The sequence below is a fragment of the Lissotriton helveticus genome, chromosome 6, assembly GCF_964261635.1.
Source record: "Lissotriton helveticus chromosome 6, aLisHel1.1, whole genome shotgun sequence".
NCBI classification, from domain to species: domain Eukaryota; kingdom Metazoa; phylum Chordata; class Amphibia; order Caudata; family Salamandridae; genus Lissotriton; species Lissotriton helveticus.
In genome coordinates, this window is record NC_136067.1 from 1100813696 (window position 1) to 1100833678 (window position 19983).

General features: G+C 49.6%; 1 protein-coding gene across 3 annotated transcripts in view; it reads right to left on the bottom strand.

Annotated features, from left to right (window-relative positions):
• The window catches only part of LOC144761648 (geranylgeranyl pyrophosphate synthase-like), a 366008-nt gene that overhangs the window by 145990 nt on the left and 200035 nt on the right, over positions 1-19983 (bottom strand). For all 3 annotated transcript variants that reach the window (XM_078646937.1, XM_078646936.1, XM_078646938.1), the window contains exon 2: positions 8868-8972. In XM_078646937.1, the coding sequence (XP_078503063.1) occupies positions 8868-8937 (70 nt within the window). In that variant the 5' untranslated portion in view covers positions 8938-8972. The remainder of the gene's footprint in view (positions 1-8867; positions 8973-19983) is intronic.

Here is a 19983-nt window from a genome sequence, read left to right on the forward strand (position 1 = left end):
CATTCAGTCAAAGTATACGCACACATACAGTTTCTGTTTCACCCACCCAGGCTGCTGTCCTTCCACCCATCCTTGCTTCATCATTGACCCAGCCATGCACCATACCATATTCTTTCCTTCCCAGCCACCTCGGGGGCCAAGCAAACACATATCGTTCTTCTTTGCCAGCCATCATACAAGTTCGCGTCCCACTTACTTACACCCTTCTTTCGCTTTTCGTTCATCCCATCCATCACGTTCGTCTAAGAACTTATTGGGATTCTTCTCACCAAAAACTTCACAGCTAAGTCGAAGTACATTTCGAGGAGGCTACTACCTGGTTGATTTGTAATTGTAATACACCCGTGCAGAAAGCACACTATGCAGTCTTCAATCTCAATAAGTAAGGAATATATAGCTTACCTGTTTCCGCCACCACCGTTTGATCCCCCACAGGAACGTCCGCCGGCTCTTGTACCGCCTCCTCCCCAGAGGCCTCCGAGTCCTGGTCCAACACAGCCACCTCCGCGCTGGCCCCGTCACCAGATGTTACACCTACAAAGTACATTTAAGAATGTTAGAATACACCACTCACTACTATATAATATTTGGTCTAGGAGAAATGTTAAAAAAACAGAATACAATGTAATAATTTGTGACTGTCTACTCCATAGTAAAAATGTCCCATTTTCCAGGGAAGGCTGTTGTCTTGCTGCACTTTTATGCACAACTGATGAATGCTTGCTTTTGATTTTTAACACGCACCACTTTTTCTCCTAACAGACAGAAGCTTGACTCCTGAGTCCTAAGAACACGACCAGGATCAAGTTCAAACCAGGTGAGAGCTCGGCTCGACCACAAGAAATGTGTCCAATTAATCGTCAGCACTAACCACTTTTCCGTTTTCAGTTAAATAGTTTTATGACAAAGTAGATTTTAATAAATGTGTTTACTTTTAATAAAGCTTTTAAACTTAAATAGACTCTGTGGTTTTTGTTCCTCTAGACTAGAGTGGATGAGCTAAAGGTTTTGGAATTTTTGCAAGCATGAGTGCCTCTGACACTTCTTGACTGTGCTGTGACTCCGTACTACTCTCTTGTCCTGCGTACGATAATCTAGAGATCATTGGGGATCTATAATCGGTGACTTCGGGAGCTGAATGACTCTGCCACACTATCTAGTCAGTAAGGAGACAGTGCATAGAGGTATTGCTGAATATAATGGGAGTCCAATGGAATTGCCAAATGTCCAATCTTAGTTAGCTACACAGACAGACTAATAAGAATAGTCTAGTAATACCACAGGGAGTCATATTCGAGGCAGGATAAGAATTTATATCCAGTCTACAAGAAGATCAAAGACGATTTAGAAAAAATCGAATGAGGAACGCTAGGAAAAAATAGGTACTGTTTATTAAAATGTAAACTTACTGGGGCCAGCAAAGGAGCCCTCGCCTGCCCGATCCTGGCCTGCATCCTCAGCACCCTCCTCCTGTGTCCTCTTGCCCTTGGGGGGAGCTGATGTACAACATGAAAGAAAGAAAAACCAGAAAACATGGATGAGATTTTTCAACCAAATCAAACATTTCAAAAGAACAATAACAACATATTTTGGAAAAATAGCAAATAGATAGACAACTATTCCACGGGATCTATCTCATGTGGTATACTACGTTATTCGTATTGCCTGATTTGCGGAACGTTGACTTAGAAAGTTCCTATGTAACTCAATAAACAGACTACTAAAGAGGTTTGCCTAGGCCTGGCACTGCAGGCAGCAGTGCGCAACACGTGACAGACAAAGTCCATCCTGCTTGCAGATCAGTGAATACTCAAACTATCAATCCACCCGCCACCACCGCCACTATTTCTTCTTATAGCCATGTGTCTAAAGGAAGGACTGGACTTCAGTCTGTTGGGGCTGATAGAAGTCCCTTGCGGAAGTTGCGGCTCATTTTCCTCCATTGTTGCGTGCCTTTTCTGACGCAGCGGCAGAACAAAAGACTCGCCATGGTGTTGGTGCGGCGTATATATTAAAAAAAAACACATATGGGCATATGGGCGATGCATCACGTTGTAAAGCCCTGCGCCATCAGGGGGCGTTCCGGCGCAAGGGAGGGCGTACCTGCGCAGGAACGAATCCTAAAAGTGGCTGAGGGAAATCTACAAGATGTCAATCAGTCACTTTTAGGACAATGATGCATGACTCAAACCCTGCGCGCTTGAAGCCGACGTACGGCTTGATGCAGCATTGGGGAGATAGGGTACCCCAGAGCATTGCTGGAGCTGCGCCATCGTTGGCACGCAACTCCAGCAATGCGCTGCCTTTACGGCACAGATGCGTAAGGCTTCTGTGACGTTTTGGGCCAATGGGTGGTGGTGGCATGGCACACAATTACTGCCGCATCCCTGCTACTTTGCAGGGATGCGCCGGTAATTGAAAATATGACCCTTACTGTCTAGCATTACGCAGTTCTTTTCTTTACACTACACTCATACATAATTTCTCAGGCCAATGAAATGCTTCTGAACACAACATACAAAACAAAGAAGCATAGTAGCAAGCAAGGCTACTGAGAAGGAGAGCAGTGCACCTGAAATGCATAGAAGATTTTGAAATATAATTTACCTCAATGTAATCGGCAGCATTATTGCTCTTGGTAAAGAACAAAGATTTGCAAATAACAGAGCAGGATAAAACAGAGTAGTAAATGTACTACTACTACTACTCACCAAGCCCGGGGACCTTTACGCCGAGCGCGTCCAGCAAGTCCCGCTCCCGGTCCATGACATCGGTCCAGCGGTGGGTGGCCTGGTTATATGTGCGCCGGACCCCAGAGATCTTGTACATGGCCCGGCATACCTTCTCCCACCGCTTGCGACGCTCCCGGATGCCATAGCCGGTCGCGATCTTGCCGCCTCCCAGGATCGTCTTGGGGAGGCGGCGCTGGACATGGAAGATCAGTGCCGCCACTTCCTCCGCGCTGAAGATCTCCCTCGGGACCACTTGCTCCCCCCTTAAACGCCCGCACGGGAGCCGGGCACGGGGTGCGGGACCCTTCCCCTTCTCAGGGTGCTTCCCGGCTCCCTTTACCATGGTCTGGGCAGAAATAGAGTTAAATGATAAACAAGAAATAGAATAGTGAAGAAGAAAAGAAAAGAGTTTAAAAAAGTAGTTTAAAAGTAACTAAAAGCTGCAGAAAACACAAAAATATAGAGCTAGAAAAATAGAGGGATAGATAATAAGTAAAATTAGATCAAAAAAACTTCAAACAAGCAAAGGATGGCAGAGATTGAGAGAGGATAGAGAAAGCATGCCCAGAACCATAGCAATGAATGAGAAACAAGATGGCCGCGCCCGTTCACGACCGCGTGGGTAAGTTCGCGCGAGATTTTCCTTGCGAGTACGCGCGAAATTGTACTAGCGAGCAGCACACTTTGCGAGATTACACATAGCGGGCGGAAACGGAATTACGTCACGCCAACAAGATGGCCGCGCCCGTGTACGACCGATAGGGTAACTTGGCAAACGTATAGCTAGAAGCGCCTCGCGAACACGCGCAAGATCACGCGAACATACACGTCGCAAAAAAAACAATTTTGTATTCGCACGTATTCGCGGCTTCCGAAATCGATCTCGCACGGATTCGCGCCCCAAAAAACGCGCGAAATTGCAGAAAAAAACTATTTTAGCTAAACTGAAAGCAATGAGCAGGTGCAAAAGTTCAAACTTAACATTAGTAACATTCAAGGTAGTGCTTCCTGATGGGCCCCTCCAAAGTTTGCAACTATTCTATGACCCTGCTATGACCCAAACAGCAGGCTCATAGAATAGCTACAAGTAGACCATAAAGGTCCTGTGAAAAAAAAAATTCACTGCAACAAAAAGCAAATTACAGATAAGGAAGGAAGCAGGTGCCAGCCAGACTGGAACTTTCAAAATTACTGACACATTAATGAAACACAAATTAATTGATGGCAGTTGAAGAAGGGCAGGTGTGCTTGCTTTTTTCAACCACCATAATCTACAGTGATAAATAAACCTAATGGGTGGCAGTGAGGATGTACCAGAGGGTGGCATGGGTGTCCCAGAGGGTGGCAGTGGTGAAACAGAGGGTGCTGTGAACCTGTGATGATAAACCAGACGTTGAAACAACATAGTCGCGGCCGTTGCGAGCCGAAAAGTAAGTTCGCAATTGCGAACTTGTCCCAAAATCGGCGCGAACGCGCGCCAACACAAAAAACGGGAAAATCCGCAAATCCGCTAGAGTTCGCGGATCTTCGCGGATTGCGAATCCGTAAATCCGCAAGTTCGCGTACGCGAGATCCGCTAGATCCGCTTAGGAAGGAGACAAAATCTTCTTGATGGCAACCTGGTCATCTTTCCCCTGGTGAGGAAATGTTCCCAGGATGACCCAGAATGCTACTCACTGCCAACTGAGCCATTCTACAAAAAATGGCTCCAGACTGTCCTCCTAATGTAACGTTCCTGAACCATATAAGACACCACCCCGGGCGCTGTCATCATCTCCTGTCTTCCACATCACAGGATGAGGGCCTTCTATACTTTAGTTAGGAACCAGAGGAAAATTAGAGAGATGTATAAGACACTGGAGACATTGCGACAATAGCAGGTAGGATCGTCTCAGAATCACTGCTCTATAATCTTGATAAAAACACACATAGAAACAACCTATTAGAAACTGTTAAACAAGTTGGCAAATTCATAATGTTCACAACAATAGCATATGGGTTACAACAGAAGAATAGCGTAACTAAGCCCTGTCCTACCAGTGCAACAGTGTTTATTCCCTACTGTGTTCACAAAACTCAACAGGATCGAGTCAACACAGATGAATCATATTTTAGCAAAGCTCTATGAAGTTATTAAAGTTCAAAACCTAAAATTCCAATGATGATGAGTACAAAGTAGTCCCTAATACAGGTGATACTATCGCGATTATATCCAAATGGAGAAGGAAATTCATGTCAGTACAACAGGACATCGATGAGAGAAAACGCCTATTTCTAGAGCCTATCCACCCTCTTAAAAAATTTACTAAAAAGTGTGTGCTATTCTCATTATTGCCACTTCCTCATTCGTTGCAATGTAATCAAATCTAATATTTCTTGAACAGAGCACTCATGTGTGTAAGGCAGCGCTATAAAAAGGAGAAAGAGCGACCCTTGACCCTGTTTTCCAGGCAGGTCGCTTCCCACGCCGCGCAGCTCCACTGGACTGCGCCCTTGCTCCTGTGACCAGCCGCTGCTCCTGAGGGTGTTCGAGGCCCGCCTCCACCCGCAGGCTACAACCTGCGCCTCATCCCTGGTGGCCAGTGGTAGGCCTTAGGTTTGCTTGTGCCGGCTCGTTTTTCTGCCCCAGAAGAGAACACGCCTGCTACTGGGCCACACCGAAGCGCACCCATGGACCCTTCTCCTGCCGGAACTGCAGCCTCAGCAGCATCCAGCCTGCCAAACCGTCAAGCAAAGATACCAACCACCTCCAATGCATCCTCCTCAACACCCGCTCCGCTCGCAAACGCCATCGAACTCTGGGACCTCCTCGACTCAACCGCCCACGACGTCGCCTTCCTGACGGAGACCTGGCTGAACACCACCTCAGCACCAGACATCGACATAGCCATCCCAGAAGGCTACAAGATCTCCCGCAGAGACCGCACCAACGGAGTGGGAGGGGGAATCGCCATCATCTACAAGAACACCATCAGAATCTCGACCAACACCGACGTCACCCTCAACACCGCCGAGCACCTGCACTTTCAGATACACACCGACTCCAACACCACCCTCAGAGGAACCCTCGTCTACAGACCACCCAGACCCTGACCACAGTTCAGCGACTCCATCGCCGACCTCATCAGCACCCACGCCCTCGCCTCTATGGACTACATCCTCCTCGGGGACCTGAACGTCCACCTCGAGAACTACAACGATGCCAACACCACCGCCCTAATCGACAACCTCGCCAACCTCGGACTCAGACAGCTCGTAACATCACCTACCCACGCCGCGGGACACACGCTTGACCCCATCTTCTCTGCAAGTCCCCACGTCTCCTTTAACCACACCACCGAACCCCACTGGACCGACCACAGATGCGTCCACTTCACCTTCAGGAAACCCACCACGCACCACTGCACCCAACAGATGGCACGCCGCTGCTGGGGCAAGGTCACCGAAGACCAACTGACCACCACCCTCGCCCTGAGACCACCCCCTGACACCACCGACCCCGACACCGCCGCCCTCAACCTCAAACAATGGATCTACGACTGCGCCGACACCCTCGCTCCACTCAGGACCCCTGCCACTAACCACTCCAGCAAGAAAGCTACATGGTTCACCGAAGACCTCCAAGCCTCCAAGCGCACCTGACAAAAACTGGAAAAGAACTGGTTCCGCGAACGAACACCATACAGGTACACAGCCCACAAGAACGCCTCCCGCAGACACCACCAGCTCATCAGGGCCGCCAAGAGGACCGTTTTCAAGGACCACCTAGACAACAACGCACACAACAGCAAAGAGCTCTTCAACATCGTGAAACAACTCTCCAACCCCGGCTCCAAGACTAACGACATTCCACCCTCTTAAGACCTGTGCGACTCACTGGCTAACTTTTTCCACCACAAGATCACCGACATCCACAACAGCTTCAACGCCACGACCCCCACATCCACCGCCGAGCCCACCATCCCTGCGACCACCATGGTCACCAGCTACCTGACCGCCTTGTCCAACGTCAGTGATGAAGACACCATCAAGACCATGAACTCCATCCACTCCGGATCCCCATCTGACCAATGCCCACATCACATTTTCAACAAAGCCAGTACAGCCATCGCCCCCCATCTCCGGAAAACGATCAACATCTCCTTCGAGACAGCAACCTTCCCGGAAATCTGGAAGCACGCCGAGATCAACGCCTTACTGAAGAAACCCAAGGCGGACCCCAAGGACCTCAAGAACTTACGGCCCATCTCCCTGCTCCCGTTCCCGGCAAAATTCATAGAGAAAATTGTCAACAGACAACTGACCTGATACCTCGAAGACAACAACATCCTGGACCCATCCCAATCAGGCTTCTGCAGCAACCACAGCACCGAAACCGCCCTCATCGCCGCTACCGACGACATCAGGACCCTAATGGACAAAGGAGAAACAGCCGCCCTCATCCTCCTGGATCTCTCAGCCGCCTTCGACACGGTCTGCCACCGCACCCTAACAGCGCGCCTTCACGACGCCGGACTTCAAGAAGAGGCCCTGGCCTGGACCACATCCTTCCTCTCCAGCAGAACACAGAGTGTCTGCCTCCCACCCTTCCGCTCCAAGACCACCGAGATCATCTGTGATGTACTGCAAGGATCCTCTTTCAGCCCAACGCTGTTCAATATCTACATGGCTCCAATCGCCCACGTCGCCCGCCAACACAGCCTCAACATCATCTCCTACGCCGACGACACCCAACTGATCATCTTCCTCACCGAAGACCCTCTCACCACCAAAGCCAACCTCCACAGGGGAATGAAGGCCGTCACCGAATGGATGAAGGACAGCAGGCTGAAGCTGAATTCTGACAAGACAGAGGTCCTCATCCTCGGATCCACCCCCTAAGCCTGGGATGACTCCTGGTGGCCCACCTCGCTGGGAACAGCCCCAGCACCCACCAACCATGCACGCAACCTGGGGGTCATCCTCGACTCCACCCTCTCCATGACCAAGCAGGTCAACGCCGTTTCCGCATCCTGCTTCAACACCTTCTGAATGCTCGGCAGGATCTTCAAGTGGATCCCCTCCGAAATGAGAAAAAACGTCACCCAGGCACTCGTCACCAGCAGGCTGGATTACGGAAACGCCCTCTACGCAGGAACAACAACCAAGCTCCTGAGATGGCTGCAACGCATCCAGAATGCCTTGGCATGACTGGTCCTCGACATCCCCCGACACAGCCACATCACCCCCCAACTGAGAGACCTACACTGGCTCCCCATCAACAAGAGGATAATCTTCAAACTCCTCATCCACGCACACAAAGCCTTACACAACGCCGGACCAGCATACCTCAACGAACGACTCAGCTTCTACACCCCCACCCGCAGCCTCCACTCAGCCAGCCACGCCCTCGCCACGGTCCCACGCACCTGGAAAATGACCGCCGGCGGCAGATCCTTCTCCCACCTCGCCGCCAAGACCTGGAACACCCTCCCCACCAACCTTCGACAAACCCAAGACCTGCTGACCTTCAGAAGACTTCTCAAGACCTGGCTCTTCGATCAGTAGCAACGTCCCCCCTTCCCCAGCGCCTTGAGACCCTCACGGGTATGTGGTGCGCTTTACAAATTCCTTGATTGATTGATTGATTGAGAGCAAGCCACGAAAAAGGCAGATATTGCAAGTTCTGCTGCCATATCAGTTGAAGGTACTGCATCCATCAGTGTCATCTTAAGTATTCTTGGGGCTCAGGCAAACATTTATTGGTGGCCCCTGTTCAGAAGAACTTAAAATGACATTACCCATTTTCTACTAATTCAAAACCACATGATGCCACATAAACTTTCAGGTGACCAATCATAAGCAGTTGAAAAATGCCCTGCTGAGGTCCCAGAAATCCTTTAGATGCTGTTAGGCATATATAGACATAGGCAGAACTAGACAGAAAGGAGAGAGTTTGACATACAGAAATAGATGTAGAGCAAGAGAGAAAATTCACTTTCCCACGGGGACTTTGGAAGGTGGGGTCCCTGGGCAATTGTCCTCTTTGCCCATGCCTTAAAACGTCGCTGGCATCCTCATATCTTGCAAAACAACGGCACATAAAATAAAGTTCTGCAATTCAATTATGTGTTTGGCTGATCAGAAACGTCATACCTGGTAAATTAATTAAATATTGGTATGGTTCCATCAAGATCCTTTCTGATGTTTCTTCTATGTCTTCCATAATGTGCAGACTTTAAGGAATCTAAAGCAGTTCTCCTGTAAAAACAAAGAAAAGAAAACAACTGTCATGTTAAATGATTAATATGTTCCACAAATACGATTTTTTAACCTAGAAATGTATCTCTCTGCTAAAATTCAAAAGCAGTTGTGACTACATTTCACAAATATTCGAAAACAATTAGATGACAAAGTTATCAATTAGAAGGAGGAGCTCATAATTCCATTAGTAATCACAGAAGTCCAGAGTATTCTGCCTTGGACTCTTTGAAGAAGAAGAAAAGTAAAGACCCATCCCATATAACTCACCACCCACCCCACTTCTTCACCAGCCTGCGTCAAGGAGGCCTCAACCGAAATGAAGGAACAAAGATAAAAACAATACACTTGCCCGCCAAATGTATAAACAACCTTGCCAGTTTGGACCAACACAGACCTCGAAGGGTTTATATATTGCTACTACTGACTGCATCCTTATCCCTCTTCACGCATACCACATAACACAGTAGATCATGCCTTGAGTTGTGTGGTGCTGTGTTATGTACCACATCCACGGACCACACACATCTTTTTTCTTCATACAACCCCTCCCAATTTCCAGTACCATACCAAAAAATATGTCCCCGTCTTAGCCTAACACAATGCAGCCTACCACACCACTTCATGCCTTCACCACAGGACCCTTACCTCACCATTCTATACAACTCCATCCCATCAAACCTCAAACAACCACATAGCAACTGGCACAACCACCATATCACATCACATGACCCTACAAAACTACAGCACACTTTTACTATGCACCATAACTAACTATGAAACATATTTAATAATAATAATAATCCACATTTGTAAAGCACACAATCACCCGTAAGGGTCTCTAGGCGCTGGGGGCCATCGGGAAGATTAAGCAAGCTATTGCGCAGAGTCACATGGTGCTGGGCTAATCTGCCGCCGGTGTCGGGGATCGAACCGTGATCCCCAGATTCCGGAGTCAGTCACCCTGGCCGAGGCGCCATTTAGAAAACATAATTGTGGACCTACAGTGCAACATTTCCCTATCTTCAAATTGTACAGAATACATGCCCCACACCCCGCATCCAACATATTATGCTAATCTTTAAGGTGAGAACTGTTTAACAAATTCATATCGACAAGATGAAGGATCAGAAACAGGACACATATCACTCCAACATGGTGCCTAAGCCATTCTTATAGTTTTGGGGGCTGGAATAGTCTGAATTGTCATACTTGTAGGGTGTGATGGTTAGTAGCTGTGTTGGTTCTGTATTTTCTGTCGCGGCAGGGGCAATGAGTAGTGCAAGCTGCAATGGCCTCCAGACTAGGGCCCTGGCCCTTACTTTTGTTTACAAATTAAGCATTGGAATGCACATATGTGACTCAAAAACAGCAAGTTTGTGTTCAATTTGCAATGTCCATTTCTCTTTACTATTCTGCATGTAAAGCACATGTCCACCTACCACACATTTTCCCTTTGTCCCCATTATACAAAGTTCAGCATATAGCAGCGTTCAATCAATCAATTAGTGGAATTGTAAGCACGCTACTCATCTTTGAGGGTCTCAAGGCGCTGAGGGGTGGGGGGTCCGCAGATCTGTTTAGTTGAAGAGCCAAGTCTTGAGGGTCTTACTGAATGTGTTCGGGGAGGGGGCACGTTTGATGTCTACCGGTAGCTCGTTCCAGGTCTTGGCTGCAATGTGAGTGAAGGATCTTCCGCCTGCTCTGACTCTGTGGATGCGCGTTGTTTCGGCCAGTGCGAGGTTGGGAGATCCGAGGTTTCTTTTGGGTACGTGGATGTTGATTCTGTCGTTGAGGTATTTGGGTCCATTGTTGTGCAGACATTTGTAGGCGTGAGTGAGGATTTTGAAGGTGACTCTTTTCTCCACGGGGAGCCAGTGGAGTCTTCGTAGGTGTTGACTGATGTGTTTGTGCTGGAGATATCGAGGACGAGTCTGGCGGCAGTGTTCTGTATTGTCTGGAGTTTGCAGAGTGCGGACTTGTTGATGCTGGCGTAGAGTGCGTTTCCATAGTCCAGTCTGCTGGTGATGAGTGCGTTGGTGACTGTCTTCCTTGCCTCAGGGGGGGGTCCATTTGAAGGTCTTTCAGAGGATGCGGAGGGTTTTGAAGCTGCTGGTGGTGACGGTAATGACCTGTTGGTTCATGGTGAGTGATGAGTCAAGTACGATGCCAAGGTTGTTGGCGCAGTCTGAGGGGGTAAGTGGGCTTCCAAAGGCGGTTGGCCACAAGGTGTTGTCCCATGCTGAAGGGGTGGTTCCAAGGACGAGGACTTCTGTCTTCTCGGCGTTGAGCTTCAGGCAGCTGTTGGTCATCTAGACTGTGACGTCTTGCATTCCTTTCTGGAAGTTGAGTTTGGCGGTGGTGGGGTCTTTGGTGAGGAAGAGAATGAACTGGGTGTTGTACGCATAGGATATTGAGGCTGTGTTGTCGGACCACGGCTGCGAGGGGGGCCATATAGATGTTGAAGAGGGTCGGGCTCAGTGATGACTCCTGTGGGACTCCGCAGGTGATTTTCGTGGGATCAGAGAGGAAGGGTGGTAGTCTGATCCTTTGGCTTCTTGCGGTGAGGAATGATCGGATCCAGTCAAGAGCTGTTCCTTGTATGCCGGCATCATGTAGTCTGGCGACTAGTGCGCTGTGGGAGACGGTGTCGAAGGCCGCTGAAAGATTGAGTGGGATGAGGGCTGCAGAGTGGCCTTGGTCCAGGAGGGTTCCAAAGTCATCTGTGGCGCCGAGTAGGGTGGTCTCAGTGCTGTGGTTGCTTCCGAATCCAGATTGGAACGGGTCGAGGATGGCGTTTTCTTTGATGAATCGTGTCAGTTCCCTCTTGACTGGTTTCTCTGCAACTTTGGCTGTGAAGGGGAGGAGCGAGATGGGCTGGTAGTTCTTGAGGTCGGTGGGGTCAGCTGTGGGCTTCTTGAGCAGGGACCTGACTTCTGCACGCTTCCAGTCATCTGGGAAGGTGCCTGTTTTGAAGGTGGTGTTGATGGTGCGTTGTAATTCGGGTGCGATGGTGGCCGCGGTTCTGTGGTAGATGTGAGGAGGGCAGGGATCGGTGAGGGCCCCCGAGTGGATGCTTTTCATGGTCGAGGCGATGTCTTCATTCGTGATCAGTATCCAGTTGGAGACAGTTGTCTAGCTGGTGCCTCAGGGGTGCGGGGGCCGCCTGTTGCGTCTGGTGGATGGTTGACTAAGTTGTTGTAGAGGTTTTTGATCTTGAGGTAGAAGTAGGTTCCAAGCTTGTCGCAGAGGTCTTGGGAGGGGATGATATCTGTGGCTTCACTGCGTGGGTTGGTGAATTCCTGAATGACACTAAAGAGTTCCTTGGAGTTGGCGAGGATTTTGTTGTGTATGAAGTTCCTCTTGGTGGTTCTGATATGGTTGTGGTTGTCCGTCAATGAGTAGTTTTTGATAGTCTTGGTATTTCTCCAGTTCTTGTCCAGGCATCTGCAGGTGTGCCTGGCTTCTTGGAGATCAGTGGTGAATCAGGCGTCTTTCCTGGGGCGTTCTTTGTCGGGGTTGTGTAGCGGGGCAAACTCGTCTGCGCAGTTGGAGATCCACGTGTGGAGTCCTCTGGCTGAGATGTCAGCGTTGAAGCAGAGCTGTGAAAATACCAGGGTACCAATTATGCTATAGCTCTCTTTCTTTCCCAGAACGCACCTGGCATTTTACTTAACTGTAAAAAACATACCTACTAGTTCAGACCCTAAAAATACACTTGTTTATCTGGGTGAAAAATGTAAAAGCAGGCAGAGCCAATATTGGACACCGTGCATACTCTCAGTCCATTTATAAAATGTTATTGTAAATGACCTGGGAGTATGCACCTGTCCAATATCCACTTTGAAAATGGAGGAAGGAGGAAACATGTAACATTTGGCCGTATCCACTTGACCACACCATGTCATCGTGTGAACATCACTTCTCTCTGTGTCTCGGATTGGGATACCTTGTTTACAATAATTGTGAGCATTTTCCAAGCTTTGTATCAATGACTGGACACCTACATTTCACATCTAGATGATCTTTGTTAGGTCTTTTCAGAGTGAAAATATTATGATCTTACATGCTGCCATGGAAGCGTTTACACGATTCTTACTACTTTTAAAATGTCTATATGCAATAAATGCATTTAATGGAGAACGGTATTTAAAGTTACTTTAAAATCACACAACAGCCTAGCAATACTGTCAGCAACCATTGTTTTTTAAATTCCGAACATTTTAGATGCATTTTATTTTGTAAGCAAACCTATCTTGTGTCCATTCTTTATAAGCTTTTGCAGTTGTGTTTTCTGTTTAACAAACTGGGGTTCATATCTGAGATTTTAGTGTACAGAGTAGATGTCCGGGAAGTCCAAACATGGAAAGCTGTTCCAGAGAAACTGATTTATATCTTGACACTGGTGAATAGCAGCAATAAATCGTTTTCAGAGCGCTTTGCTGATGTCATCTGCAGTATAAAGTAGGCCTCTCTTGTCATCTCTGTGAAGGTGAGACAAGCATTGGCATAGCCAATGGGTCTCGCCTTTGAGACTTATATGTGTTTAGCCATGCAGCACATTATTCTAGGTGCTGCACTGCCAGGGATTGAAAAGCTATGCAATTGTTACACACTAGGTCTTACAGTCTGATTTAGGAATACATGCTTGCCTCAGGAAACATTTAATGACACAATCCAAGGCATTTCAATGCACAGACAGAAAGACCAGTGCTTTCTTGCAAGTCAACAGCACTGTAACATTCTGTGTACGGCCATTTTGAAGCTGTTTCTTTGATAAATGCTACAAAAACATAGCATGCACCACTACCCCCACTGTCCATGCAATTTTTATGACAATGAGGTGTCCTTTGTAATAAATAAACCTGTTTTATGAAAATATACGTCATACTCATTGCTAACATAACTAGAGTATAATTATGGTGTGGCAAAGTAATATCTTAAATTAATTACCACGATAAAAAGATACAACAAAAAAGATAACTATGAATACGTGATGCATCATAAAAAAGCTCACTCTTTACTCGTGAGCAACAGCCACAGAACTCATCCTAATGTATATATGCAATGAGTGAATAGAACACAACACACGCGGAATGAAGCACTTGATGTCAGTGTGAAAGCCAAACATACTATTTTAATAATTCATGAATCAACAAAGATCTGCCAGTTTCAACAAAATATTTACCATTGCAAACTTGATTACAATACTTTCTGTTGATTGAAAACTGAATAATGCAATATGTTGAAAGCCAAAACAAACAACTCCACTTGATGAATGCCAAATATAAAACATCTCAACTCTACCACATCAGGCAATGATTTGAGAAACTGAGGACACAAGTGCTTTTAAAGTAGTTCACTGGCTACTGTATCAACTGCCAAGGGAGAAACTCCTTTAGCTTCTGGTATGGCATCAAAACCAAGTGCCCATCCCTGAGAATACTTTTCAACGTAATCGATTTGGTGTGCGGGCAATGAAGACGCCAGTCTATATTTCATGATGGCACTACAAAGTAACAAAGTGATGGAAAAGTGAGAGCGCACAAAGAATGACAACATCTCCAACAGTAAGCAGGGCAGAGTTCAATACAAATGGAAAGGACTTTATTTATACAATACTTGAACAGAATCCTCCATAGGGCATGGAACTACGAAAAGGTGGCCCAGTACTGCGGTCCATAGTGCCCACACTCCCAGCGCTTACCCCCCTCTGCGCCCCATAACTCACATACCAAGGAAACCATGAGACAAAATTAGTGGGAAAGCAGTGGTGCAGGTTTATTTTGCACAACAAGTGGAAATAAGGTGGGTCATCTTACGGGCGATCCAATGCGGCAGCCCCTCGCCGTCCCGCATGCCTAATGAGCTTTTCTTGCACGGCGAGTCGATGCTCTGACGGTGCAGTCCCTTATCACTTTCTTTCATTCACTCCCGCCCCCCCTGTCAGGGCGGAGCGATGAGGCACACCCCCGGTCGGTTCAGGCCCCCCGACCGCCCGAAGGACTAACGGGGCACCGACGCTGTTCGCTGGAACCCCCTCGGCTCCAGGTTCTTGGCTCAGGCACCCCTACTGTGCCAGGCAGAGGTCTTGACTGTGTCCTTCTGCCGCAGAGGTACCCCTACTGTCCATCTGCCTCCAGATCGCCCTGTGACTCCGCCTGCAACACAAAATTAGACCGTTAACAGTTCCAACATGCCTGCCTGCCGCTCTGCCGCTGGGTCTGGGTCAGGGAGGGAACAGCGCAGAGCAGCCAGGAGCGCGACGGCAAGAAAGGCCGAGCCTTGCTGCCGCGCCAGATTTAAACCCCTGGAGGGGGCCGCCCTTCGCACCTGGCGGCCCGCGCCCATAGGACAGCATGAAGGGGGCGGGCCAGAGCTGGCGTGCGCGCGGAATGTGGGACTAGGGTGCTGTCTTCGCTTAGCTCCCCTTCGCGTCGCGCGGCCAGCGGCATAGTGCCCACACTCCCAGCGCTTACCCCCCTCTGCGCCCCATAACTCACATACCAAGGAAACCATGAGACAAAATTAGTGGGAAAGCAGTGGTGCAGGTTTATTTTGCACAACAAGTGGAAATAAGGTGGTCCATCTTACGGGCGATCCAATGCGGCAGCCCCTCGCCGTCCCGCATGCCTAATGAGCCATTCTTGCACGGCGAGTCGATGCTCTGACGGTGCAGTCCCTTATCACTTTCTTTCGTTCACTCCCGCCCCCCCTGTCAGGGCGGAGCGATGAGGCACACCCCCGGTCGGTTCAGGCCCCCCGACCGCCCGAAGGACTAACGGGGCGCCGACGCTGTTCGCTGGAACCCCCTCGGCTCCAGGTTCTTGGCTCAGGCACCCCTACTGTGCCAGGCAGAGGTCTTGACTGTGTCCTTCTGCCGCAGAGGTACCCCTACTGTCCATCTGCCTCCAGATCGCCCTGTACTCCGCCACAGCTCTGGAGGAGGCCCCCGTCGATGACAGAGCCCCCCCACCACCTTATACTCTTCCTACTATTTTCCTCTTGTATCTTACTGTGCCTTGCCGCATTGGTACCTGTCAGCCAGGTCACTGGCACCCTGCTGCTGATAGGCACTCTTCCAAATCTAAGAGGAGGACATCCATGCCCAGCCCTGACAGGTGCACCCCATCCTTTTCGTAGTAACCCACAGTCCTTTCCTGAATCAATGCATGCCTGATGAACCCCAGGCCTCTCCTTTCCATGAATTTCTGCATGGCCCTGTTTACCCTTTTCCTACCCTGCTCCAGGGCGACGGCTGATCGCGCTCCCTTCCAAGCTCTTCGTGGAACGATCTCCGACCATATTAGCTCAGTGGCACCCAGTTTGTTCGTTATGGCAACAGTGTCCTTCTGCATCGCCTCTAGCAAGGCTCTCCTCCCCATGGTTACCAGATCATTCCCGCCCAAGTGTATGACGAGTATGTTGGGCGGCCCCCCCTGTGCTGCCAAACATTGGTCGATCCTGCGATATGGCAACCCAGCCACAAAATTTTTGTTCTTGTCAAGGCCGCCTCCCATTTCCTGGATGACGCCCACCGCTCAAGCCTGGTAACATACGAATGGCCCATCACCCAAACGCAACAGTCGGCTGCAAGAAAGGACACCATTGGCATTAACCTTTTATTTGCACTGAACATTGCACACAGGGAAACTTAACTTGACTGTACCATTGTACCTTTTATTTATCATTGAACACTGCACACAACAAACTTAACTAGGCTGTACCCTGTTGTCATTAACTATTCTTTATCACTGAACACTGCATAAAACACTGCACAAAACAAACAAAATTGTGACTGCCAGCAAATGTACACCACTGTACACCCTGGATATATTCTTCGGAGCCTTGTAAACCCCCGCCTTGAGTTCTCTAGCATCCAGCATCTTCAAGGGCGAACGTATCGCTGGTAACAGGAAGATGACCACCTCCCCACCCTTTTCACCCCTTCTTCGCCCAACCCAGCCCTAAATGCGGCCGTGGCTGCCCCTATTCTGAATGAATGGCTTGAAAAATTTTTATCACCCTCAGTCTGTGACACGCCAGCTTTGACCAACGCCTTCGCCATCACTCGCTGGAATTGGAATTGAGTTAATGGCGTACCATCCGCGTGAATTAAGATGGCGCCCGCTAGCAAGGGCCTTATTTTCAAGTAATCCGTAACCAAGGTGACTGGGCAATATCTGGGGTCCTCAAATGCATGCAATGGTATGGCAACCCCTTTGCCAGCCTGATCCGCTTTGGACTTGCGCAACCACAGATCTAATGAGTCCCTGGCACAAACGTCTATCATATCTAGCGCCCTCCAAGACTTGTCTAGCTTTGACTTCGCCACCAGCTCGCTGGCCCGGAAGGCACCAAAAAACGCCAAACAGAAGGCTGTTGCAAAGAGTTGCGTCTCAAAAGCTGAATGTGTTACAGATGGCAGCGCATCGACCATGCGTTGTAAGGCGGGGAACTCTATCCCTGCTCTCTTGTCCGGAGACCTGACCTCGTCCCTGGCCCACCCCTTAAGTGCGGCCCTTATCCTGAACTCCCCAGTTGTGTACTGCTCGCCATTTAGACGTGTCTCGTGCTTGAGTGCCGCCAGGTGGCTGGACACCCAGGAGTGGGACTTGCCCGTCTCCCTGGACCAAACTACAAAACCTTCCACTTGTTCCCGTGGACTCAAAGTCGCTGCTCCCAAGGCCTGTATGACTGCTCGGACGGTTGTTAGTTGGGCCTCATATCTTCTCCTGGTTGACTGGGCCAGTGAACGTTGGCCCATTTTCTTCAGCCGTTCCCCCACTGAAGTAGTCGCCATAGTGCTTCTGGAAACGGTGTCATCTCCTCCCCAGCTTGCGGCCAAGCCTCCTGGAATCGTGACAGCTGAAAGCGAGAGAGAGCGTCAGCTGCCACATTCTTGACACCCTCGACATGTCTAGCCCTGACCTCAATGTTGTTACGCAGCCCCGCCCTAACCAGTTCTCTCAACAGGCTTAAAACTAGCGGGCAGTTAGCAGTCGAACCGTTGATCGCCTGGACCACAGCTAGGTTGTCAGACCAGAACACTACCTTCCTGTTGCCCAAGCCTTCTGGCCATAGGTGCATCGCCACAACAATAGGAAACAGCTCCAAGACAGTGATATTTGCCGTCACACCCTTCTTGCGCCAAGCATTCGGCCACTTCATTGCACACCACTTCTCTCTGAAGATCACCCCGAAGCCTACTCTACCAGAAGCATCCGAAAAGAGACATAGGCCCTGGCTGCTTTCCCAGGGGGCCCTCCATATTACTGTACTGTTGAAGTTCTTTAGAAATTCGTCCCACATGCACAAGTCTGATCTCAATCCCGGTCCCAGGCATACTAGGTGATGCTTCTTCTTCACCCCACCCATGGCCTTTGCCAACCTGCGGGAAAACACTTTGCCCGCCGGGATGACCCTTGCAGCGAAGTTCAGTTTTCCCAACAGACTCTGCACTTCCTCTAGCGTTGCGCTGCCCTTTCCAGTAATTGCACTGATGTCTCTTCGCAGTTCGCCTATTTTCTCTGCTGGAAGCCTGGACTCACCCTTCACTGTATCGAGTTCTATGCCCAGGAATGTGAGGACCTGTGAGGGCCCTTCAGTTTTCCCTGGTGCCAAGGGAACTCCCAGATGCTCCGACAGTGCCTCAAAGGCCAGCAGGGCATCGGCGCATTCATGAGAACCGTCCCTGCCGAAGAACAGGAAGTCGTCCAGGTAGTGGGTGACTTGTGAAATGCCATGTCTGGTGGTGAGTGCCCACTGTAAGAAGGAGCTGAATGCCTCGAAGAAAGCACATGAGACCGCGCAACCCATGGGCATGCAGCGATCGAAAAAGAACGCCCCTTCCCACCTGAAACCCAACAGGTGTTGACTGTCAGGGTGAACGGGTAGGAGGCGGAATGCAGACTCGATATCTGCCTTGGCCAGCCATGCTCCCTTGCCTGTTCTCCTAATTAGATCGATGGCCATGTCCAGCGAGCAGTATGAGACTGAACATGCCCCTTCCTCCAACCAATGGTTTACTGAATTGCCTTCTGGATACGACAGGTGGTGTATTAGCCTGTATGACCCCTGCTGCTTTTTTGGGACCACGCCTAGCGGGGAAACTAAGAAATTCTGTAGGGGGGGGAAGGAAACGGTCCAGCCACCCTCCCCAAGTCCACCTCCTTCCTGATCTTGTCACTGACCACCTGATGTAATTCCCTAGCAGACCTCAAATTCAGGGCGTCCCTGGGACCCAGAGGGCCCTTGTAAGGGATCTTAAAACCGTCCACAAATCCGTTGACCAGAGTCTCCCGCTCTTTAACGAGTGGGTAGACCCTGAGAAGAGGTAGAATGTTCTGCAGCACTATGGGTGATGGACCCTTGGAATGCTCCACCCCGCCTCCCTGCTGAGGGGATGCGTAATCAGATGTTGGCTCGTAACTGTCCAGTAAACCATTGCCCTGTTCTTTGGTAGCCGAGGGGCCCCTGATATATCCTGCCTGTTCCCTGTGTTGCCCGGGGGATCTGCCCATTATCACGTTGTCCTGCTCAGTCCGTCCAGTCTGCCCTCCCCGTGGCCTATTGCCGAGCACCCTCTGTTCCTTGTGCTGTTGAGGGGGTTGGATGTTGGCTGCTGGTGCATGATATTGCCGCATGCTGGGAACCACACTTGCTGCACTCGTGGGCGAACTTGCACGCCCTCCCCCATGTACATGCCCCGTTATTAAACAGCCTACATGTCCCTGAATTGAAGCGTCTTGGGCCTGCTCCGTGACCCCTCCCCCGCCCCCCCCGAAAGGGCTGTTGGAAGGACCGCCTTGGGTACTGTTCCCACCTTTGATCTTGCTCCCACCTTTTGGCATCCATACCCTCGCTCTGAGTCCTCTGAGGTGTGTCCCTCCTGCTGCTCCCAGTTCTACACATGTGTTTGAACCAAAGCTGAATGTTGGTGTGGTCCCACCCTATATCCGGGCAGCTGGCCATGGACTTTCTAAATTCCTGGTCGTATGTGAACCAACCC